Genomic DNA, 24,771 nt, shown 5'->3' with positions numbered 1-24,771 from the left:
GGCCTCTCATATAGTAGATTCTGCACAAACAAAATGTATTTGAATGGGGAGTTAATGCTTAAAGGGCACAAAGTTTGTTTGGAGTGACAAAAAAGTTTTGGAAATAGATAGTGGTAATGATTGCACAACATTGTGCGTGTAGTCAATGCTGCTGAATTATACCCTAAAAATGCTATATTTGATGTTATATATAAATAATAACTATTTAATATTGCTGGCAGCGCAGGTCACTCTAGAAAGAGGGCTTCAACTGGAAGTAATAGATCTCCAATAAAAGACCCTCTCTAGATGTCTTCACGGACTATAATGTGTTAAATAAACACCTGCTACATAAATGGACAGCATGATCTACGAAGAAGGTCAAATTTGAGAAAAAGCTATATCATGTTGATAACAGAGCATACTGTGTATAAACTAGACATGGACTTGTATTCTTTTTAAGGATCAAAGAGGCTCTTCTAAATTTTTTCTTTATTTAAACTTCTATAAAAATATAGATTTGTAACTCAATAGAAAGACAGCAGTGATAATAACTCACATATGAGCAGCTTGCAAATTTCAAAGTCTTTGGTCTTCAAGTCCCATGACACAGCTTCCTCAGTCTGATTCCCTCCTTCTCTGTAGAACTCCGAGAACTAGTTTGGTTCACTTAATCATCTCAGTGGGGATGATCCTGTCCTGCCATTCACTCAAATCTAGAACTCCCAATATGTGGCTCACAAATACTTCAGTCATCTACAAAAGCATCTGGAAATCAGATAATTTTAGCCAGAGTCAGGGATATAAAACTTCTTTAAAGGGATGCAGTCAGTCCTGGTATTCACCACAAAAAAAGATCCTCATGTATAAAAATGTGGAATCTGTGCCTCTTTTAATAATAGAACCTTTAAGATTCAAAGAAAAAAATGCTTTCTTGAACGACATCATTTCCAGACACATCAGCCATACAAGGAGCTGACAAGACCTGCTGTTTCTATTATAGAGAACATAAGACTTTAGAACACACCACTGAATGAAAGAGAATGGTGGGAGCTTTTCTGCTATGCACAAAATTCTGCATAGCACTCCTCTGCCCAGACTGGGAGACAGACATACCCCTCCCTTCAGAAGTGGATCCCCACCACCTTTCCAAAGGCCACTGGACATGTCTCTTAAATGCTGCATTTCAACTCTTGCTCATTCTGCCCTGGGGATCCGTTCTCTTTAGGTTCTTTGTCATGGTCTGGGGAAATGCTCTGATTTTCTATAGTGTTGGCAGCATCTGAATCCAACCTTCTTCTTCTCTTCAGTTGCTTCAAGTGGGATTTGGATTTTATATGCGCTGATAAGACAAAACCAAATCAAACAAAAAAAAACTCATTAGAATGCTCTAGAATTAATCTAGAAGCAAGTAAAATTAACTATACAATGCTTTTCTTCAACAATAAATAGCAAGATCAACACATGTACGGGTATAGCTGCTTAGCATTTTTAAGGGGAGAATAAATTATATGGCCAGCGAGCTGGCAAAAGAGAGTGAGCTACCACATATCAAGTGCTCCCTGCCAGGTACTTTACATCACCAATCCTCATGGCAGTCTTGTAAGATGGCACTATTCTGCTCATTTTACACAAGGGAAATTGAAGTTCAGAGAGGTCTTACAAAATGTCCAAGGTCACACAGCAGGTAAACTCTTCTACTTAGACCCATGGCTTCAAAAAGAGATCCCACTTTCCAGAATCAGGTCTCTGTAGTATGGGGCTTCCTGTTACAGATACATTTTTAACTTGTAAGGCTGAAAAGTTAGAAATTCAAATCCTCTGTATTGCAGGGCATTGCCTGTTGTCCTTCCTGGTCTGGCATCCCTGTGCCTGGGTCAAAAAGGTCATGTGAACGACTCTCTGGCAAGATTCCTATTCTCTAGGCACACACTGCTCCAGGGATAAAGGAAGGTGCATTTATCACTGACAATTTCTTCCGAGGGTTCAAGTAGGAAGTCAAGCTAAAGGGTCACTGTTGCCTGCTATCAACTGCAGATCTGTCACCCCTAAGACAGTTCTCACCTTATGACTAACTTATACAGGTTTATTTTCACTATCCTGTTCTTTTTTCAAGGAAATTTCATCTGGGAACACTGAAAGAGACAGACAACTAGTTTAAATTCTCTTTTATACATATTAAAAACATCATTTTGAAGAGTTTAGAAGCAAGAATAAGTAAGGTAGAGGTTAGAATTAAGAGAAAAGTTTACTTGGGGAAATAAGTCAGCTTTGTTCTCCAGCTAGAGCCTAAGGCAAAAAATGGGCTTCTGGGCTGGCTCTCCATGGCAGCAGGAGATGGGAGCAAGGACTTGACAGATGGCACTACAGAAGGGCTTACACAAGCTAAGCTCACAAAGGCTCACACATGTTGCTTCTCTAAGGCTATCCCTGAAGGACATTCAACAAATCGAACCACTAAGTTTCCTTTAGAAAAAAACAATCAGACACTCTCTTTCTCTTCCCCTTTCATCATTATAAACCAACGACAATCGAGGCTTCTTCTGCTGGTTGGGCAATCACAGCCATCCCCAGTCTCTGACAACGGAGTTCATTTTGCCAGTTACCAGTTAATAGACCTAATCATCCTATTGGTTGCTTTGGGGAGAAAAATCTACTTCTCTGAGAATCCCATGCAAAACAGTACTCTGAACAGAAGGATCCCAGCCGCTGAGTAAACGACAAGCCCCACTGTGCCTGAAAGCAGCAAACCTTACACCTGTTTCTAAATACCAAGTAAACTCAAGGCTTGGGGAAGAAGTCCTGGGCTTTGACTGGATCACTGCAGAAATCTGAAAATCCAATGACGTGTGTGCAATGTAACTCTATGGCAGAGGCAGAGCCAGGCTCTAATGCAGGGATACAGAGCCTTGGGGTGGGGCTGGCCCTGAGGTGGTGGGGAACTAACCTTCTTTATACATGTGTGACAGGCTTACTTTCACACAGTTTCCCTTAACATCTTTTTATCACAGTTTTAGCAACTACCACTATGTCAACAATTACCTCAAAGGTTACTGAAGAGATACCACTTTTAAAAACCACACTCAGGAGGAGTAACTGTACTTCCTGCCTGCTCCCAGCTACGCTTCTGCTTCTTCCAGTCTCCTGGATGAGCTGCCTGGCTTCCCTTACACCCTTACTTCCCGATCCCGCCCCCACTGAATTATAAACATGAAAGGCCAAGAAACTCCTCCAAGGCAGGACCACAAAGTCAAAGGAGCTCTAGAAAGTTACCTGCAGATCTCTTAGTATAACATATTAATTCCAGCTGAAGATGGAGAGCATTTGATTTGCCTCTGAATCTCAGAATACAGAGACAACTTCCCAGTTGGGGGAAGCCTCCAGTGAATTTGAGCACAGGCTCTTAGAGGAATCTAGCTGTCCCTTTACAAATAAATAGACTCCAGGTTCAATCTGCCAAAGACCTTAAATTTCATGAAATCAGTGTGAACCCACCCTTATAGATTTCTTCATGCCCCTCCCCATACTCTACCTGCCCACTCGCGATCCCCAATGATGATTCGATCACAGAGGTCACACATGTGATAACTTCTCTTGTTCTCAGCTTCATTGTATGGCATCTTTATTGGAGTGGTCATAGGCTTGCGGCCCTAAAAGAACAAGGGTGGAAGGGAATATTCAATTCAAAGAGATCTGGATATAATTCTCTATTAAGGGAAGTGGGATTTTCCTAAGATTCCTTTTTCTCACCCCAGAGAGCAGATGGGTTGTATACAGATTTTAGCAACAACCTTTCTGAATGTAAAAGTAGAAAAGCAGTCTCCAGGTACTGAAAAGCAGCCAGCCCTTTGGCTTTATTCTATGGAAAAGAAGGCCTGGTTCTTCAATATAGCAACAAAGGTGTCAGCTAACGAAAGTGCTCTGAAAACCAGACAATAGACTGTATCATGATTCACAATTACCTGGATGAAACTTTGCACGATTTCAAGAGCAGGTTCAAGAACAGACTCTTCCCACTTCGAGACATCAGATACCTCTAAGCCATAGACAGGGGGGACACTGGGACCAGGTCCTAATGATGACAAAGAAAGGTTGTGAGAGGTCAGCCTCAAACCCAATCTACTCTGCACCCAGGACTCTGAAATCCTCCAAGGAAATACACAGAGCCAAAGGAGTAAACATTCTGACCATGCTATTCATTCTAACTGAAACATGAACCACAATCCAAGAAAGACCTAGAGGTTTAACTGCTCTGCAGCCAATAAGACTAGCTACACAATCTGGATACACGGGTGCAGGATCTTCCAGATCAGCCAGGAAACCAGAATAGAGTTAACAGCTCGAGGGACCATTGTGTGAGCTACAACACAGACAGCACATCATAAGAAGAAATAAACTAACAGCTTTAAGTAAGTGCCTATTCTAAGTTCCATATCATCTTACGACGATGGCGATCTGTGGCAAGAGAATTCACAGCTTTCTTTAGGAGCAGATACTAGTCTCAGGTTTGCATATATTCCCTCAGCGGCCTGGGACTCATGAAATGCTTTGACAGCATGGGCTGGGAACAGAATCATATCAGCCAATAAGCCACAGAATCTGCGAACCAGAAAGAAACCTTAGAATTGATGTAGTTGAGCAACTTCTTTTAAAAACCTGATCTAGAGGGTATTCAAGAAACACCCCCTGGTAGACACTTTCTAATGCAGATGAGACTGAAAGTAGCAAAGAGTGCAGCTACAGGTATTTCAACCACCTGAGCCAACCATGTTGCAAGAGTTTAGTCTCTGCAGTTAGCTTCCCTGCCTATGTACATACTAAATTGCCTTCCACAGCTAGGTTGATTCAGTTGCCTAAAGGCAAAGAGCATCACCCATAGGCAAAAACATCAAAGGCCTTGGGATGCCAACGACTGGCAGGTGCTGGCCTTTTGACTGTGCCAACCACAAATAAGATTCTTCATAGACTGGACTGGGCTGCACCTGCCACCACACGGAAAGGTGAGACTAGGAGGGTGCAGGCAGCATCCACAGCACACCTGGCCTTGGCTAAGCTCTGCACCTGTTTCCAGGCCACTCTACATTTTCCTTTCTCCTCTAAGCCCTTTGTTGGGCTTCTGTGCCCTGTCTAAGCACCTTTCAACAAGTTCTCGGCTCCCAGCTGCTATTTCTGGCTTGGGTCCAAGGCCAAGCTGGGGTGGGGAAGTCCCCCCTGGCTTCCTGCCAGAACCATATCCCAGCAGACCAGCTCTGGCCAATCACGCACAGCTCCTGATTTACAGGGCAGCTGTGCCTTTCACTCAGCACCAGGACGATGCCGGCATACACACGAATGAGGAACAGGCATATGACACACTGTGCCATCAACTCCTCCTGCCACAGAGATGGAGGAACTATTGTGGTTTTACTACAGGAAGAAGTTCTAAATTATTACCAAAAAGTCTTCTGTTACAGGCTTATTGTCAGACATGGGGAGAAGAGAAGTTGCATTAGAAATTTGTAGTACAGCACTGAGCTTCAACTTCAGATGACACCAAGACTTCTATCTACCAGGACATGCAGAGAAAACAGGATAAGTAGAAGAAAGCATAACGAGCCTCTTCACACCAGAACTCCACTGGAGAGCTCAGGCAGAGAGTGGGAGCTGGGAGAAAGAATGTTAGCAGTTTAGTGGTGAACAGCAGGGATCAAGGTATGTATTTTCAGAGGCACTGAGTGGGGCAGATGCTTCAGCTGGCCCTATCTGTAATTGAGAGCAGAAGTCTACCAGCAAAAGGTAAACACAGGATGATTCAGAAGCATATTTAAAACGTGTCCACAAGATAAAACTGAAGTTTCGCTTATGCTTAAATTAATTCCTTTCACTCATAACCACAAAGTTTTTACCCACAGTCCAATACTAATGCTGTCTTGCTAAAGTTACAGCTAAAGGAAGTAAGAGTAGTAGTATAAAGGAGTGTGGACTCTGTGTCAGGCCTGCATTCAGTTATCTACTGCCGACTAGCTGGGTGATTTTTGGCAAGTTATTTAACTTCACTAGGCCTTCATTATCTTATCTGTAAAAAGAAAAGAATAACACCTACCTTGAAGACTCAATAATATATGTATGGCACCAAATTTAGTGCCAAAGACACAGTACAGGGCCAAATGAATGAGAATTTCCTTTCTTTTCCCTTAAAAAAGCTGTTTAATTAAAGTTTCATTTGAAGCATCTGAAGCACCATGTGGAGATGCTGGGAGAAATGGTGAAGGTGTCTTTTTATACTACTCATCTGGCCCCCAGAAAACATTGTAATTAGGAAATCTTCCCTACAGAAATCTGACTGCTCTTCAGGTACAAAACTGAAGCTAAAAATCAGCCCTGAACACCAACTCTCCTAAGAAGATGCTGCTGTTGTTCTTAGCTGTTTGCAGCCAGTATCCATCTGTTCAAGGCAGAAGGCAGACTCCTCAATGCAAACAATTTTTTTTTTTTTCTGAGACATCACAAGAAAATATCCCTGGATAATCATTTATGTTATAGAACTTCCCCTAGGTCAGATCCAGAATCTCAGAACAGGCCCGGAATCTAAAATTCATTTTCTGGGTGAGCTGAGGACATCTATATTCTATTGAAAACAGACCCATAGTATAAGGAAAAACATGAGACTTACTGCTCAAAAAACGGTTTTTAACCCATCGGTTTTGCTTCCGGGCATATCTCTTAGTTACTTGTTTCAGAGCCTCGATACCTGAAAGATACAGTAGATTTAAGAAAATCTAGGTAAGCACTCCTTACCCTGCAGAGAGGCAGGCCCTCCCAGCCCAGCAGGAGAAAGTCAGTCATGGCAATACAGTGTCAGACTTGGTGGACAAAAATCTCAATTCTGAGCTGAAGGCTACTTGGGACGCTTTGAGCCTTGGCTCTTTCTCAGACCATAACAGCAGAGTACCCTGCCACCCAAAGATGTCCAAGACTAGGTCAGATGGAAGAATTCACACCTTTCTTTAGAAGCTGGTTACTAGTCTCCAGTGTGCATTTTCCCTCAGCGATCAGGTACTCGTGAAATTCCTTGAAGCCAATTGATTGGAAGATACCATGTTGATAGTCCTGGCTGGGAATAGGAGGGCATCAGCAGATGAGCCATTGCTCCTAAAAGCTAGCAGGGGCTTTGGAGATGGACCTAGTTGAGCCATTTCATCTGTCAGATAAGGAAATTGAGATCCTGAGCAGTTACTGATTCTCTGAAATTTTCCCCTCCCCTACGCACCAGGTTACTTTCTTGAAAAGTTAACTCCTGGGACTGTCTGAAAGATGAAAAAACTGCATCTGTAATGAAGGCTGATAAACAGGTAGACCCAAAGCTAGTATTAGCATTATGGTCTTTTGACTGTAGGCAAAAGATGGACAGTAGGTCAAAATAACAGCCAAATCCTCACCTATTTTCCGAAACATTCTTCTGATTATAGCGTCTGTGAAATTCTCTTAGTTCCTCCAAGAGCCCAGCAGCAAGCATGTTATCCACCCTCTTATCCAAGCGCTTATCTAGAACTTGAATCAAATCAGCCCATCAACCAGCAAGCAAGTTGTAGGTACCTACTATATACTTACATGATGAGTGCACAGGTGGTCACAAAAAAAGAGAATTTATCCAAATGGAAGAAAGAATTCAGATTCCAAAGATTATTGTAATAATTCATACTTTATTTACTCACATTTAAGACTTTGCAGCTCCAAATAAAAACAGCCAGAATGAAGCACATGCCTCTTCATCATATAGAGAAAGCATACAACTACAGCAATTGTGAAGGACAAATATTCTATTCTCACATGGAATGTATATCCCAATGTGTTTTAGAGGTGGCTGAGTATCCCCTGGTTTACCTTTCTTATTTTTAATTTAATGTGTCATTATACTGTAACTCAGTGTTACTTTGTTTAAGAACCCCTAGATAACACCTCGGATAAGAATATGGAACCTTAATCCAAAGACATCCTAGATACATTCTAAACTACTGAGCCAAGCAAGCGAGCAGAGCAAAGAGTGAGAGGTCGTAATTGTTCAGAAGTGACAAACAGCTTTACTATGAATCAGACACCATTATTTTATGCTGAATTGTAGAGTAGAAGTTTTTATTTACAAAATTTCATTATTGAAAAATTCCCTTTTTAGCCGGGTGCGGTGGCTCACGCCTGTAATACCAGCACTTTGGGAGGCCAAGGCGGGCGGATCACAAGGTCAGGAGATCGAGACCACGGTGAAACGCCGTCTCTACTAAAAATACAAAAAAAAAAAAAAAATTAGCCGGGCGCGGTGGCGGGCGCCTGTAGTCCCAGCTACTCAGGAGGCTGAGGCAGGAGAATGGCATGAACCCGGGAGGCGGAGCTTGTAGTGAGCCGAGATCGCGCCACTGCACTCCAGCCCGGGTGACAGGGCAAGACTCTGTCTCAAAAAAAAAGAAAGAAAGAAAGAAAGAAAAATTCCCTTTTTAAATCAATTTATGGCAGTTAATTTAACAATAGATTGTCACCATTTTAATTATATTCTTCTACATCTCTACCATTGCGATTTATTGGCCTACAGCAACCGTAACTTTCCTAGAAAGTTTGCATTTATTGAGGACCTGTCATGTGTCAGACACATTCTGAGCACTTTACATGTATTAATTCATCTAATCCTTAATGAAGCTTTGAGATATGTACTATTACTATTATCTCTATTTTACAGGAGAACTGGGACACAGAAAGGTAAACTAATTTGTCTTACAATTCACATAACTAGAAGCTAGTAGATCAGGAATTTGCTATTAGACAGTCTGCCTCAAGAGCCTGTGCTCTTCAGTGCTACACTCTACTGTTTCTCCACATAATGATGTCATCTTTTCAGGACTATCATAGGCTACCTTTGCAAACTGGTCTCTGACTCCCCCCAGATAATGTTCGTCATCCCTTCTCTGTGACCCTACAGCACCCTGAAAATATATCTAGCCCAGCATTTATCAAATAAATAATAGACAGACAGATAGTATCTATCTCCTTGTCTGTTGTCCCACTAGACTGGGAATTCCTTAAGAAAAGGCACTGCCTCTTCAACTCTGAAAACGAAGTACCACACAGAATACCCAGCACTTCATTGAATGCTTACTGAACGTTTGCTGGATGAATAAGTTACTACTATCACAGGACATAATTATACTTTAGCAACAAAATACCATCAGGCTAGCAAGCTAATTATAAGGCATACTGCTTCTAGAACATTCTAGCCTCCAGCCAACCTTCCACAAGAGACTTCCTTCTTTTTCTCCTTTGGACCTTCCCTGGATGGCAGTCTCTTTCCCATTCTGTCCATACCATCCCACTCTACCCATGATGTCTTCTCCTAGTGCCAGGGCTATCCTTTCTCCCTTTCCAAACAGATATCTAGGGGGAATGGCACTGTGCCTGTCAACAAATAATGATAATGATAATAAAATTAATAGCTAATACTTGTTTAGGGTTTGTTACGAGCCACCCATGGTTCTAAGCATTTTCTATACAGTAACTTATTACTCTAAGTTCCATCACAGATGGACTCTAGGGCATCAAAGGGCTGTTACCTGCCTGGTCAGCATGAAGCCAAAGGATGCAAGGGTTAGAGAACTTCAGAGGACCTCCAAGGGGACCACCACCTTCTTCCGTATGTTGACGATGGAGAAATTCACTATGAGAGATTCCTGTTTCTTCAAAAACTTGCAAGCTCCTAAGTAATTTAAAAGGGGAGGGAGGGGGTACACCCATAAAAACCAATAGAAAATATTCATTCTCAGGTAAAACAAGGAGAAAGGCTGTTTATTACAGAAAGCCTCATTCTTGAAAGCCAGGCATGACAGTGTGCGCGTCTGTAATCCCAGCTACTCAGGAGGCCAAACTGGGAGGACTGCTTGAGCTCAGGAGTTCAAGACCAACCTAAGCAGCAACAGACCCTGTCTCTTCAAAAAGGGGGGACGCAGAAAAGCTTAATCTCATTTTCACTGCATTAAGTTCCAAAAGACATGAAGGTCTAGGGTTACTCCAGTCCTACAGCTACTCAGAAAAGGGTACTAAAGAAAACTTTAGGTAAAGTAAGAAATAATTCTATTTTTCTAAAGATACATAAATTATTCTGAAATCAGTTAAAGAGGTTCAGAAACAAGAGATTTCTTCTATACAAACAGAATGGTACTCACTCCCTTTCAGATAAACAGTAAAAGAGCTTGTTTGGGACACTTTGTAACAAGCCAACAAGTCTGGTCTCGCTGGCGTGCCTTTCCCACAGTACAAAAGCATGTTGTACATCCAGCTCATCAGCTTTCTTTTTTAAATATGTCAAATTAATGAAGAATGCTCCTGGCTAATCCAGTGCTCTACTGGCACAAAGATCACTGAGAAAAGAACTCACATACTTATTCTCAAGCCACCATCCACTTCTGTCCATATCTATTATGTTATACAGCACTAGGTAATTTAACTCCCCAATCTATACTCTACCACTCTGGGTGATTGCAACTTATCAGCCTGAAAGTGATCTTTCTCTTCCTGACCCAATTCTACTTCCTGAAACCCTAACGCAAGAGTGTAGACCCCTTGTCTTTTAGTATCACCAGTTTCTCAAAGAAGATCTATGAGAAAAAAATGTAGGAATAGATATCTCCCTTACCTGGAGTTAAAATACAGCCTCAAGCCAAAAGAAAGATTAAAAAAAAAAAAAGTTCCCATTCTCTAAATGAGACTCTAGAGCTCTTGCTTAGAACCTATTGACTCTTACTAAGAAAAAATTCTCAAACTCATTACTCATTTAGAAGCAGCAAAGTGAGGAGAGGTGATAAGAACTGACTAGTAAAAGGAGAGAATAATAAACACCAAGCTCTAGATCATGTAATAAAACAATATAAAAATGAATGTTTATCATAATGTTCCTAAGTTTAAAAAAAAACTGAATGTTTTCTATTAAAGTGTTTAAAATGTTTGGATACTGAAAAGTATAAACTTCATTAGTCTAAAACATGCATTCTTAATGGGGTTATATTGCCTTTAAGGGGGTGAAAAAACTTAGATAATACAATTTGTGCCCCACCCCCTCGCCGTGCAAAGGACAACCCTACCTGAAGAAATCCTTTTCTTGGCTGAGTACTGTGACTTATGACTATAATCCCAGTACTTTGGTAGGCTGAGGCAGCAGGATCGCTTGAGCCTAGGAGTTTGGGACCAGCCTGGGCAACAAAGCAAAACATCTCTACTAAAAATTAAAAATTTTAAAAACTAGCCAGGTATGGCAGTGCACACCTGTAGTCCCAGCTACTCAGGAGGCCAAGGCAGGAGGACACCTGAGCCCAGGAGGTCAAGGCTGCAGTGAACCATGATCGTGCCACTGTACTCCAGCCAGGGCAACAAAGTTAGACACTATCTCTTAAAAAAAAAAGAAAGAAAGAAAGAAAAAAAAAGTAATAATAATAATGAATTGTTTTAAATCCTATATTCTAACATTAAGTTTCATTGAGGGGGGTAAAATTAGGGCGAAAAATATCAAATTCATTTGAGTGGAGTACTTCACAATCCCTATGAATATGAGATGTTACTTTAATATTTAATCTGCACAACCATCAATAGAGTAGGTCCTTCATTAGATGTCCTACTATGCCAGAAGTGGTATCACTCCTAATTCTGCAGAAAAGTAAACCTAACATGAGGCTGCAATTTCAAAACAACCTAAAAAAACATGACCTTGTGAGTTCATTCACTACTTCTCTTCCCTACCAGATAGTTTCCATGTGCAAAGGTGAGCTGATCTGTGAGACAGTTTATAAAATCCACCTCCCACCAGGAAAGCTGCTGGGGCAGAACATGGCATTGCATAATCAATTATGAAATCCAAATCACAATGTAAACAAACTGCATGCCAGAAAAAATGTATATGAAAACTGTTATACAAGCAAAGATCAAATAGAAAATGAAGCAACATTATATAGGCCCTAGGGGAAAACGATATTGTACTATGCATTTAAAATGTCACAAAGTAGGGTGCAATTATTTATTGAGGGAGCTGAACTGAAGCAATAACTCAGGGCCTCCCAACCTGCTGAGTTAGAACACCACATCAACCTCCACTAGCTGCTATTACCAAATCTCTCTCATCACCTGGGCAAACCGAAGAACTGACTGCTCCTTAGTTGTAAAGGAATTTGGGGTCAGCAGGCCAGGCTTTCTTACCTGGCCACTTTGCGTTTGTCATGTGGATGCAGCTTGGCGGCCATTTCTGGGTCCACCTGGCTTAGGCGTTTGTGAAGTACAAGACCATCCTCCTTTTCAAGCTCCACTTTTCGGTCAATCACTTTCTCAGTGCCCATCTGCTGGGGCTATTAAATGATGGTTTAGAAGCAAACTTAATTCAACCAACACTGAGACAGTATACGTGCCAGGCACTTTGCTAAGTGTCAGGAATACAGAATAATCAGAAGATCTTGCCATATAGTGAGAGACAGATCATAAACAGAAAATTCCAATATGCTGTGGTAAGTGCTGTGAGGCCACAGCAAACAAAAAAGACTTACAGCATAGGGAAACACTTGGCTATTTGCTTCCTTGTCAGAAGTTCAAACAGGTACCAGGGCTAATATATCTATTTTAACATATCCAGGAGTCTAGTCTTCTCAGCAAGGGTGAACAAGGAGACCAGGATTGCCAGCAAGTTACAGTTTACACAGTCTTACCCTACACAGTAGCACCTATGTAAATAAGGTCAGTGTTGGACGTCTCCCTGATATACACACTGTGCTGCCAGCCAGGAAATACTGAATCAGGCTAATGTACTGGGTTTTTTTAAATATAATTTTTATAAAGAATTATACATATTTTTTTCTTGAATCACATTTCTCTCTCTCTTTTTACTTTTATTTTTTTTTGAGACAGGGTCTCGCTCTGTTGCCCAGGCTGGAGTACAGTGGCACGATCTCAGCTCACTGCAACCTCCACCTCCTGGTTCAAGCGATCCTCTCACCTCAGCCTCCCTAGTAGCTGGGATTACAGGCGTGTGCCACCACGCCTGGCTAATTTTTGTATTTTTAGTAGAGACGGGGTCTCACCATGTTGGCCAGGCTGCTCTCAAACTCCTGACCTCAGGTGAGCCGCCCACCTTGGCCTCCCGAAGTGCTGGGATTACAGGAGTGAGCCACCACGCCCAGCCTAATGCACTGTTAATTTATATGGAGATGCTAATTAATCCACACAGCAACATTTTTCCCACACATAGCCCCTTCCCATAGACCAGCCTAGAGGAACACACTTCACATATGGAGGTGGCATTTGCTTGAGAATATTAAGTAGGAAAATTATAGTTGCTGAGTATAAGAAATAGGCAAGAGTCAACCTTTCTCCCACTAAAATTAGCCAGCAAGAAAGAGCAACCCATTTCCTCAGTGAGTTACAAGTGAACTAAACTTACCTTGGTATTGACAAGAACTTTCCAGAGCAGAGATTCAATGTAATAATTGGTTCCTCCCACGACAATAGGAATTTTGTCTCGAGCAAATATATCTTCAATGTGAACATTAAGAAAGATACCACGATATTAAATATCAAGAGAATCCTGACTCACACTATTAGCAAGAAACCACATTCATTTATCTGCAGAGCAGAGGAGAAAGGATGGGAACCAAAATGCATTGATACCAGCCCTCAATGTTTCCAACAAATTTCCAGAATCATGTCCAATCAGTACTGGATGGACTTGCAGAAACCAGAGACAAATGCATAGTGGTAATTCCTTCCAGTTCTAGAACTTTCTAGGTCTTGCTGCTAAAAGTCAAAGTTTTATTAGTATTCCAAATCAGTTCAACAAGCACAAGCCCAAGGACTCTCAAAGAACCAAGCGTCAGCTGCACAGGAGGCCATCAAGGTGGCATCCATTGCGTGACTTTGCCTTCTAAGGCAAAACACAAGCTGGTTTCCCTAAGATTCTTAGACTCAGTCAGTCTCTACCATCAGGAGAGACTATCACATTTTTGCCACTTGAGGCTTCACCAAATTAAGTGAGACGCACAGGTTCTGAAGATAAATAGACTTCAATTTCCAGGTTCAGTTCTTGGGCAAGTTACTCAGCCTGTCTGAGCTTCAGTTTTCAGATATGTAAAAATCCCCATAAGAATTAAATGTGACAATGCACAGAAATCCCCTACCACAATGCCTAAAAAATAATAAGCACTCAATTTACTTTAGCCACTATTGTTTTTATATCTCTGCTACTTTACATTTTTCTCTTTAGAATCTCCATTGAACAGATAATTATCTGCTTTAAGAAGGCCTTTGCTCCTGAGAATAATTTTTTTTTTTTTTTGAGACGGAGTCTTGCTCTGTCGCCCTGGCTGGAGTGCAGTGGCCGGATCTCAGCTCACTGCAAGCTCTGCCTCCTGGGTTTATGCCATTCTCCTGCCTCAGCCTCCCGAGTAGCTGGGACTACAGGTGCCCGCCACCTCGCCCGGCTAGTTTTTTGTATTCTTTAGTAGAGACGGGGTTTCACCGTGTTAGCCAGGATGGTCTCGAACTCCTGACTTCGTGATCCGCCCGTCTCGGCCTCCCAAAGTGCTGGGACTACAGGCTTGAGCCACCGCGCCCGGCCAATAATTTTTGTTTTTTTGAGACAGGGTCTCACTCTGTCACCAAGGCTGGAGTGCAGTGGTGCGAAAACAGTTCACTGCAGCCTCGACCTCCCAGGGCTCAAGTTATCCTCCCACCTCAGCTCCTGCCGCCAAGTAGCTGGGACTATAAGCATGCACCACCACACCTAGCTAATTTTTGTATTTTTTGTAGAGGTCAAGGTTTCACCATGTTGCTTGCCCAGGCTGATCTTGAACTCCTGAGTTCAAGCAATCCACCTACTGCAGCCTCCCAAAGTGCTGAGGTTACAGGCATGAGCCATTGTGCCTGGCTGAAAATAATTTTTTTAAAAAGACTTTCAATATCCAAGAAATAATAATTTACACACTTCTTCTCCTTGCTGGCCAATTTGCCAGCAGAGAAACAGACCACCTCATTTCTACTAGAATCTCACTAACCCTTAAGCAGTTAAGGTGGAGTGGGGGCCGGCGCGGTGGCTCAAGCCTGTAATCCCAGCACTTTGGGAGGCCGAGACAGGCGGATCACGAGGTCAGGAGATCAAGACCATCCTGGCTAACACGGTAAAACTCCGTCTCTACTAAAAAAAATACAAAAAACTAGCCGGGCGAGGTGGCGGGCGCCTGTAGTCCCAGCTACTTGGGAGGCTGAGGCAGGAGAATGGCCTAAACCCGGGAGGCAGAGCTTGCAGTGAGCTGAGATCCGGCCACTGCACTCCAGCCTGGGCGACAGAGCGAGACTCCGTCTCAAAAAAAAAAAAAAAAAAAAAAAGGTGGAGTGGGAAGAAAGATGTTATCAATCAAGGATCATAAAGAGAAAACATCGTTTGTTTTAAAAACAGAAAACAAATTCTCTATTTGTCCCTTTAAATAAAGTATAGGGAGCAAAGTGGATATTGTATACAAGTTAAATATCCCTTATCCAAAATACTTGGGACCAAGGAAATGTTTCAGATTTTGAATTATTTGCATTATACTTACTGGTTGAGCATCCCAAATCTGAAAATCTGAAAACTGAAATGCTCCAATGAGCATCATCTCAGCACTCCAAAAGTTTCAGATTTTGGAGTCTTTTGGATTTTAGATTTTCAGATGTTCAACCTGTAGTATGATTAACAAAGGGAAAGTGAGCAAAGAAATGAAAAGGGGAAGGGAAAAATGTTAAGATTCCAGAAGAGGAGAGAGTGGAAAGAGGAAAGAAGATGGGATAGGACATACTTCACGGGAAAAGGTTTAACTTATTTGTGCAAGCCATGAAATGACTGTGATATTGAGCAATCACCCTTCTACCCTTTGGGCCTCAGTAGTTAGTACCTTCACCTGTCGAATCAAAAAGGCTGATTGGGGCCAGGTGTGGTGGCTCACACTTGTAATTCCAGCACTTTGGGAAGCCAAGGCGGAAGGACCACTTGAGTCCAGGGGTTCAAGACCAGCCTGGCAACATAGTGAAATCCATCTCTACAAAAAATAAAATAGCTGGGTGTGGTGGCTCACGCCTGTAATCCCAGCACTTTGGGAGGCCGAGGCAGGTGGATCACAAGGTCAGGAGTTTGAGACCAGCCTGGTGAAACCCTGTCTCTACTAAAGATACAAAAACTTAGCCGGGTGTGGTGGTGCGTGCCTGTAGTCCTCAGCTACTCGGTAGGCTGAGGCAGAGGAATCACTTAAACCTGGGAGGCGGAGATTGCAGTGAGCGGAGATTGCGCCATTGCACTCCAGCCTAGGTGACAGGGCAAGACTCCGTCTCAAAACATAATGATAATAAGATAAAAATAATTAGCTGGGTGTGGTGGTAAGCACCTGTAGTCCCAGATACTTGGGAGGCTGAGGTGAGAGGATCACCTGAGCCCAGGAGGTCAAGGCAGCAACGAGCCATGACAGTGCCACTGCACTCTAACCTAGGCAACAGAGTGAGACCGTCTCTAGGAGAAAAAAAAAAAAATTTACACACTTCCATTTGAATCTGTATCTGGGTTTTCTATTCTGTGCCACAAATATATTTAGTACTAAATAAGTTCCATGCTATTATAATTATTATGACTTTTTTTTTTTTTTTTTTTTTTGAGACGGAGTCTCGCTCTGTCGCCCAGGCTGGAGTGCTGTGGCCGGATCTCAGCTCACTGCAAGCTCCGCCTCCCGGGTTTATGCCATTCTCCTGCCTCAGCCTCCCGAGTAGCTGGGACTACAGGCACCCACCACCTCGCCCGACTAGTTTTTTGTATTTTTTAGTAGAGACGGGGTTTCACCATGTTAGCCAGGATGGTCTTGATCTCCTGACCTCGTGATCCGCCCGTCTCGGCCTCCCAAAGTGCTGGGATTACAGGCTTGAGCCACCGCGCCCGGCCCTATTATGACTTTTCAATCTTTTAATATATAGCAATCCAGATACTAAAGGCAGTCTGCATGTTAAGACATAAGAGCAATCCCCCTTACATTATTCTTTTTGCAAAAATTTCTTGGTTTTACCCAGAACTATATTTTCCAGTCCTCTCCCATCTAAAAATCCTTTGAAATTCTAACTATAACTCCATTATATTTATAGATTAACTTCGTATCTCCATTTAAAAGATAGAAAACTGAAGCTCAGTGGGGTTAAGGAAATGCTTTACCCAGTAAAATTCACATGGTAAAAAAGGCAGTTCTGGGGTTGTAACACAAATTTTCTGATTCTTAAATCAGTGTTCTTATCACTAAAACAGTGCTTCTCAAATTTTAACATGCATATGAATTACTGGGGACTCCTGTTATAATGCAGATTCTGATTCAGTATGTCTGGAGTGGGGCCCAAGAATCAGCATTTCTAACAAGTTCCCAGAGGATGATGATGACACAGTCTAAGGACAAGAATTTGAGTGACAAAGACACTGTATCTTTCAGTCCATAGTCTGATAGGGATGGCATCTATCAGTAGTTAGGCCTTGGGTGCCCCTTCTGAGAAGAAATTGCCACTAGAAGGAAAACTTCTCTCTTGGCTTGGGCTGCTTTCACCCACCAAACCCAGCTGCTGCCTTTCCTAAGGATATCAGAGCAGTTGCTCTATTTCTGAAGTCCACCACGGTGTAATTGGTCACAAGAGGATCCACAAAGCTGATCATGTGGTGCCGGCAGATTCTCTGCTCTTGGGCAGAAACCTTGTTGGTGATGATGTCTAGGCCTTCATATACCTAGGGGAAAGAAAATTAACATGAGAAAGTCAACCACATCCATAAAAAATGCATACTTAGGAACAGAAATTTTAATCTGTTTCTCCCTCCTGCCAAACACTTCACTGACCCAAAGGACCAGACGTATTCTAACAGAGAGCACAGTCAGATCCACGAAACCCAAAACAAAGAAAGAAGAAAACAGAGCATTGGTTTTCTTATCAAATAGTAGCTATTAGCTCAGATTTAAGGGTAAGAAGGATATGTAAATACATGCCCAGAATTAGTAAAAACTAATTCTGCATGGCCAGAACGTTAAAGCCCTGCAAATTGGGCAGGGTGTTTTATTTATTTTGCTTATCACAAGACTCCAGAAAGGTAACATTTTGCATTCATTGCTCATAGTTCTACTTCAAAATGCTTAGGTATTTCTTGGATTTAAATGGCTCTAAAAGGTCTTCAGAATTTGTATAAGATTGGTTCCCTTTGTGGAGAAGGAGTCTACAAAAATACATAGAAAACATACATACACACACTTTGAAGTCAGAACCCCTAATACTGCTGTACTCTAGTGGAAACACTGTGATCTATCAAAATTACTGCTTCAGGGGTCAGCAAGGACAATCTAAATACGCAAAGGCAATATCCTGTCTGTGGGCTCTTGATCTGCCAATTCGACTAAAAAGTTCAAGTGTACTTTTTCTAAATGCAAGGTCTCCAGGAACAGATCTGAAAATACTAGTTTGAAAATAGGGATGAATACTTTGAGATTAAATGTTCTCTGTAATCACTGATTCTACAGGGAGCACTGAATGAACAAATAATAAGTTCTGTAGAGCCCACAAAGATGTTAAAAGCATTTTTATCTCACGTTTCCCTTTACTTACACGGGTGTCAAATAAGTAAGGTACAGTGTAATGGTTCGCAGGAAAGACCCTGGCGCCAGGCTGCCTCAGCTCATTTCCTAGCTCTGCCACTTACTAGTTATTTGTAGTTGGAGAAGTCAGTTACTAACCTCTCTGGGCCTTAATCCCTCATCAATAAAATGAAAATAATAATATCTATCTCATAGGGTTGTTGTGGGGATTAAATGAGTTACTACTAAAAACCACTTAGTTTTTGCCTGGCACATTGTAAGGGCCACATGAGGGTCACTACTATCTAATTGCTATCATTATCACTACTACTATCACTATAACTAAAAGAGAAAGGGAAATAATTTTAGTGTTACTGTTTAATACTCAGAAGCCTCTATGCTCTTAGTGACTGAGGTCATTTACCAAGCAAGGATATAAGCTATCTTCAATGAAATAAAATCAGTAAATAGTAAAACAGCATATAAATAAAAAATAACATAAATAAGAGCCATAAGGAGTATCACTTCTGCTTTTTAAACTCATTTAATTTGTGCCTGACAGCAGACTCACATTCTCATACCTGAAAATTAATGGAATCATAAATCATAGAGTATTCTTTTCTGTGTATCTTGAACAAGACTTCCTTCTAATGTTATACAAGGTCATATGGTTATTATACACTGCTGTCTTCTGTGCAAATTAAGAAAAGTAAAGGGGAGGCTGGATGCGGTGGCTCCTGCCTATAATCCCAGCACTCTGAAAGGCCAAGGCAGGCAGATCACGATGTCAGGAGTTTGAGACCAGCCTGACCAACATGGTGAAACCCCATCTCTACTAAAAACACACAAAAAATTAGCTGGGTGTGGTGGCGTGTGCCTATAATCCCAGCTATACTCAGGAGGCTGAGGCAGGAGAATCGCTTGAACCCAGGAGGCAGAGTTTGCAGTGAGCCAAGATTACGCCATTCTAGCCTGGACAACAGAGCGAGACTTGACTCCATCTCAAACAAAAACAAAAACAAAAAAACAATGAAAGAGGCCAGGTGTGGAGGCTCACATCTGTAATCCCAGCACTTTGGGAGGCTGAGGCAGGCAGATCACTTGAGTTCATGAGTTCAAGATCAGCCTGGGCAACATGGCGAAACTGCGTCTCTCCAAACAATGCAAAAATTAGCCGGGTGTGGTGGCACACACCTGTAGTTCCACTACTGGGGAGGCTGAGGTGGGAGGATCCTTGTGCCTGGAAGACAGAGGTTGTAGTGAGCCGAGATCATACCACTGCACTCCAGTCTGGGCAACAGAGCCAGACTTTGTCTCAAAAAAAAAAAAAAAAAGAAAAGAAAAGAAAAGAAAACTAAAGGGAGGAAAGAGTTAATAATAACTGTTTATTCCTCTCTGTCTCCCTCTTTTCCCACAGCCCTTGGTTGACTCTGCTGTAGCTTAGAATTCCAAATGATCACATTTTAAAGAGCTCACATAGCAACAACTTGATTTTGCTGGTAGAGGATTTCTAACCCCTGTTAAGTATGTTACAGTAAAAAGGATTCTAAATTTTTACACTGAGATTAATGTTAATTAATGTTAATCAGTGTCAAATGCATAGCTGCAAATGTACAATTACCCACACCTCCAACAAGGTCAAAATGTAAATATCTCTACCAGCACCTTCTATCACAAACCCTAGAAGGCTAGATAAAATTTCTTCCTGTAGGCCGGGTGCGGTGGCTCAAGCCTGTAATCCCAGCACTTTGGGAGGCCGAGACGGGCGGATCACGAGGTCAGGAGATCGAGACCATCCTGGCTAACACGGTGAAACCCCATCTCTACTAAAAAACACAAAAGAAGAAACTAGCCGGGTGAGGTGGTGGGCGCCTGTAGTCCCAGCTACTCGGGAGGCTGAAGCAGGAGAATGGTGTAAACCCGGGAGGCAGAGCTTGCAGTGAGCTGAGATCCGGCCACTGCACTTCAGCCTGGGCGACAGAGTGAGACTCTGTCTCAAAAAAAAAAAAAAAAAAAAAATTTCTTCCTGTAATCTGCCTTTAGGTATATCTTCTAGAGGCCCTTAAAATGGTGAGTTTAAACAAATGGACACACAAATATAATTCAAACAGAAGGTAACCCAGAGCTACCTCACCTTATTTACTAAAGGAAGTGGCCTATTGTACTGCTTATGATAGATAATACAAATGCCACCAAATATCAGGAAGAAGAAAAGAGTATTAATGGTTTAAAGAAAGCAGAGCTCTTACTCACAGAGTTAATAAAAACTATAACTCACAAAAGTACTAAATCTTGAATTGTCATCTTTGGGTGATCTGTTAACTCTTTGCCTCTTACACATTCAGATGAAAAGAAATGGGACATAAATGGGTGATAAAGACTAGACATCTGATTTACATTTAATATGGCTTTATGGGTATGTTTTATAGTCATTAACTAAATGCAAAACTGAAAACTTTTGAACACCAAACACACCACTCAGAGGAAATGCTCACTGGAGTATTTTGGATTTTAGATTTTCGGATTTGGGATGCTTAATTGGTAAATATAATGCAAATATTCCACAATCAGAAAAAACTAGGAAACCAAAACACTTCTGGTCCCAAGCATTTTGCATAATGGATACTCAACCTGTATAATAGTATATTAAAGTACAATAAATGAAAGTATATGACTGTGACCTGCATTGCAACAATAGGGAAAGGAGAGACAGACTATAAGTGAAACATGATTGGCCAAGTGTTCATAATTATCGACTCTAGGTGATGGATATATGGGTAGTTCATTTCATTATTTGCCCTACTTTCTTTATATGTTGGGAAATTTCCATTACAAAAAGTTTATTTAAAAAAAGACAGCCAGTTGCGGTGGCTCACGTCTGTAATTCCAGCACTTTGGGAGGCCGAGGCAGGCAGATCATGAGATCAGGAGTTCAAGACCAGCCTAATCAACATGGTGAAACCCCGTCTTTACTAAAAATACAAAAATTAGCCAGGAGTGGTGGCATGCACCTGTAATCCCAGCTACTCAGGATGCTGAGGCAGAAGAATCGCTTGAACCCAGAGGGCAGAGGTTGCAGTGAGCGGAGATGGTGTCACTGCACTCCAGCCTGGGTAACAGAGCGAGACTGTCTCAAAAAAAAAAAAGACATTGATGTACTTCACACTCATTATGATGGCTATTAGAAAAAGAAAAAAAGAAACAGAAAATAGAGCAAATGTTGGCAAGGATGTAGCGAAACTGGAACCCTTGTGCATTGCTGAGGGGAATGTAAAATGGTGCAGCTATTATGGGAAACAATATGGCAGTTTCGGGAAGGGCAAGGTGGCTCATGCCTGTAATCCCAACATTTTGGAAGGCTGAGGCAGACCCAGGAGTTCAAGATTAACCTAGGCAACATAACGAGACCCCATCTCTAGAACTTAAAAACAACAACAAAAACTGGAAGAAAAACAGTATAGCAGTTCCTCAAAAAATAAAACAGAATTAACATATAACCTAGCAATTCCACTTTAGGTATATACCCAAAAGAATTGAAAGCAGGGGGTTGAACAGATATTTACACATCCATGTTCACAGCAGCATTATCCACAATAGCCAAAAGGTGAAGTAACCCAAGTATCCATCCACAAATAAATAGACAAACAAAATGCTGTCTATGCATACAATGAGTATTATTCAGCCTTAAGAAAGGTAGGAAACTGGCCGGGTGCAGTGGGTCATGCCTGTAATCCCAGACCTTTGGGAGGCTGAGGTGGATGGATCACCTGAGGTCAGGAGTTCAAGACCAGCCTGACCAATATGGTGAAACCCTATCTCTACTAAAAATATAAAAATTAGCCAGGCATGGTAGCAGGCACCTGTAATCCCAGCTACTCAGAAGGCTGAGACAGAAGAATTGCTTGAACCTAGGAGGCAGAGGTTGCAGTGAGCCGAGATCGCACCATTGCACTCCAGCCTGGGCAAGAGAGCAAGGCTCTGTCTCAAAAAAAAAAAAGAAAAAAAGAAAGGCAGGAAATTATGACACATCCTACAACATAGATAACTTTGAACATACTCTGCTAAGTGAAATAAGCCAATCACAAAAGGACAAACACCGTATGATCTCACATATATGAAGTACCTAGAGTAGCCAAATTCATAGAGACATAAAGTAGAATATTAGTTACCAGGAGCTAGGGAGAGGGGATAATACGGATTTATTGTTTAACTAGTACAGAGTTTCATTTTAAGAAGATAAAAACCTATTGGAGATGGAAGGTGGTAATGGTTGCAGAATAATATGATTGTACTCAATGCCACTGAAACACTGAAATAGCTAAAACGGACACCGAAATGGTTAATGGTCAATGTTATATCACAATTAAAAAAAGTCTTGGATGATAGCTTTTAGGCATAATAAGAAACTAGTGAATAGCATCAATGAAATAAAATTTTCAAAATTATTGAGAGCTGGTAATGTTCTATTTCTTGTCTTTTTCTTGAACTGAAATTCAGTTGCATTGTGGTTACATAGGTATTTTAACTTTTTGATAATGTATTGAGCTGTACAGTTATGAATTAGGTGTTTTTATGGGTATCCTTTATTTATCAAAAAAAATCATACTGAACAGTTAAGAAGCAAAAACACAACATTTTTCACAGTTGTACCAAGCATAAATATCTAAACAAACTTAGAAATCAATCAATTTTATAAATATCACATTTGGTCCAGACGTTTAAGTTACATCCATGCTCTAAATGCCACAATCAGGCTTATGATTTTATTACCAGCCTAGAAAACATTCACATGTGAGATTTGTAGCTGAATGCCTTACATTTCCCCTATTTTTCAGCTTCAATTACAGTTTCAGCATCACTCTACCTACAATCAGCCTGAATGCTGGGAAGAGCCAGAAGGATCTGTGTTATCTTTCAAAGACAGCAAGTCACTCTGCCCATTTCCCCTTCTCCCTTCCAAAGGACACTTGTGATCTGAGTACAAAGAAACGATTTGGAATAAAACGCTTTTCTCTGCATAAACCATATTTTGACAATACTAAGGAACTACTGGCTTCTTTGTAAGGCCTGATGACTGAAATATTCTGAAAAATTCCAGGTTTAATCCACTTCATCAATTATCTAACATAATTGACTTACCTCTACAAACATTTACTAAGCATCTACTATGTGTTAGGTATACTGCAACATGTTAGTTACGATAAGATTAAGAAAGTCCCATGGCCGGGCATGGTGGCTCACACCTATAATCCCAGCACTTTAGAAAGCTGAGTAGGAGGATCACTAGAGACCAGGAGTTCAAGACCAGCCTGGTCAACATAGTGAAACTCCATCTCTACCAAAAATTTAAAAATTAGTCAGGTGTGGTGGCACGTGCCTCCCAGCTACTTGGGAGGCTGAGGCACAAGGACTGCTTGGGCCCAGGAGTTCAAGGCCGTAGTAAGCTAAAAAGGTGCCCCTGCACTCCAGCCTGGGCAACAGAGCAAGGCCCTGTCTCTTAAAAAAGAGTCCTAGTCCTCAGAGAGTCCAAGTTAGACACAAATAGCTATAATAAAAGAAGATACATGATATAAAAGTGCATAATCACTAAACATTTAATGTTCTAGGCATTAAATTGGGCATTATAGAAAAATATACCACTTTGTTTCACCTCTATTGATGGTTTATTTCCAGACTGAAAAAAAAAATTTGGAAAAATGGTGCAAGGCTAAAATAACCTTAACTCTCCAGATCAACAGAGCTGAAGCGCCTGGAGGAACTAATGAAGGCAAAATAAATCTACAACAGAGAAAAAAAAAAGGATATAAAAAAAAACATAAACAACAACAAAAGATATGGAAAAATCAAAAAACAAAAAAAGAAATCCACAACAGAGACCTAGAAGAAGAAAACCAGCAGAATCCAGAGCCATGGTTCTCAACTCAAGTGATTTTGTTCACTGGGAGACATCTGGCAATGTCCAGAAATTTTTTCTTTTTTCTTTTTTTTTTTTGAGACAGAGTCTTGCTCTGTTGCCCAGGCTAAGGTGCAATGGTGTGATCTCAGCTCACGGCAACCTCCACCTCCCAGGTTCCAGCAATTCTCCTGCCTCAGCCTCCCGAGTAGCTGGGATTACAAGTGTCTGCCACCATGCCTGGCTAATGCTTGTGTTTTTAGTAGAGATGGGGTTTTGCTATGTTGGCCAGGCTGG

General features: G+C 41.5%; 1 protein-coding gene across 4 annotated transcripts in view; it reads right to left on the bottom strand.

The window, feature by feature from the left end:
* Positions 1-434: 434 nt before the first annotated feature.
* The window catches only part of TRIT1 (tRNA isopentenyltransferase 1), a 51,858-nt gene continuing 27,521 nt past the window's right edge, over positions 435-24,771 (bottom strand). Inside the window, exons 2-12 of one of the 4 annotated variants that reach the window (XM_023221571.2) lie at positions 17,606-17,746; positions 13,415-13,513; positions 12,184-12,329; positions 9,555-9,697; positions 7,398-7,509; positions 6,960-7,072; positions 6,632-6,709; positions 3,942-4,051; positions 3,512-3,629; positions 2,044-2,114; positions 1,188-1,321 (exon numbers count right to left, since the gene is read on the bottom strand). In XM_023221571.2, the coding sequence (XP_023077339.1) occupies positions 2,056-2,114; positions 3,512-3,629; positions 3,942-4,051; positions 6,632-6,709; positions 6,960-7,072; positions 7,398-7,509; positions 9,555-9,697; positions 12,184-12,329; positions 13,415-13,513; positions 17,606-17,746 (1,119 nt within the window). In that variant the 3' untranslated portion in view covers positions 1,188-1,321; positions 2,044-2,055. Of the gene's footprint in view, positions 1,322-2,043; positions 2,115-3,511; positions 3,630-3,941; positions 4,052-6,631; positions 6,710-6,959; positions 7,073-7,397; positions 7,510-9,554; positions 9,698-12,183; positions 12,330-13,414; positions 13,514-17,605; positions 17,747-24,771 lie in introns of those variants that run through there. The other 3 variants (XM_023221570.2, XR_002733520.2, XR_002733521.2) reach the window with 3 other exon arrangements.

This window comes from Piliocolobus tephrosceles, chromosome 1 (assembly GCF_002776525.5).
Source record: "Piliocolobus tephrosceles isolate RC106 chromosome 1, ASM277652v3, whole genome shotgun sequence".
Classification (NCBI taxonomy): Eukaryota; Metazoa; Chordata; class Mammalia; order Primates; family Cercopithecidae; genus Piliocolobus; species Piliocolobus tephrosceles.
Note: the sequence above shows the minus strand (reverse complement) of the source record. Positions and strands in the feature narration are given on the sequence as shown.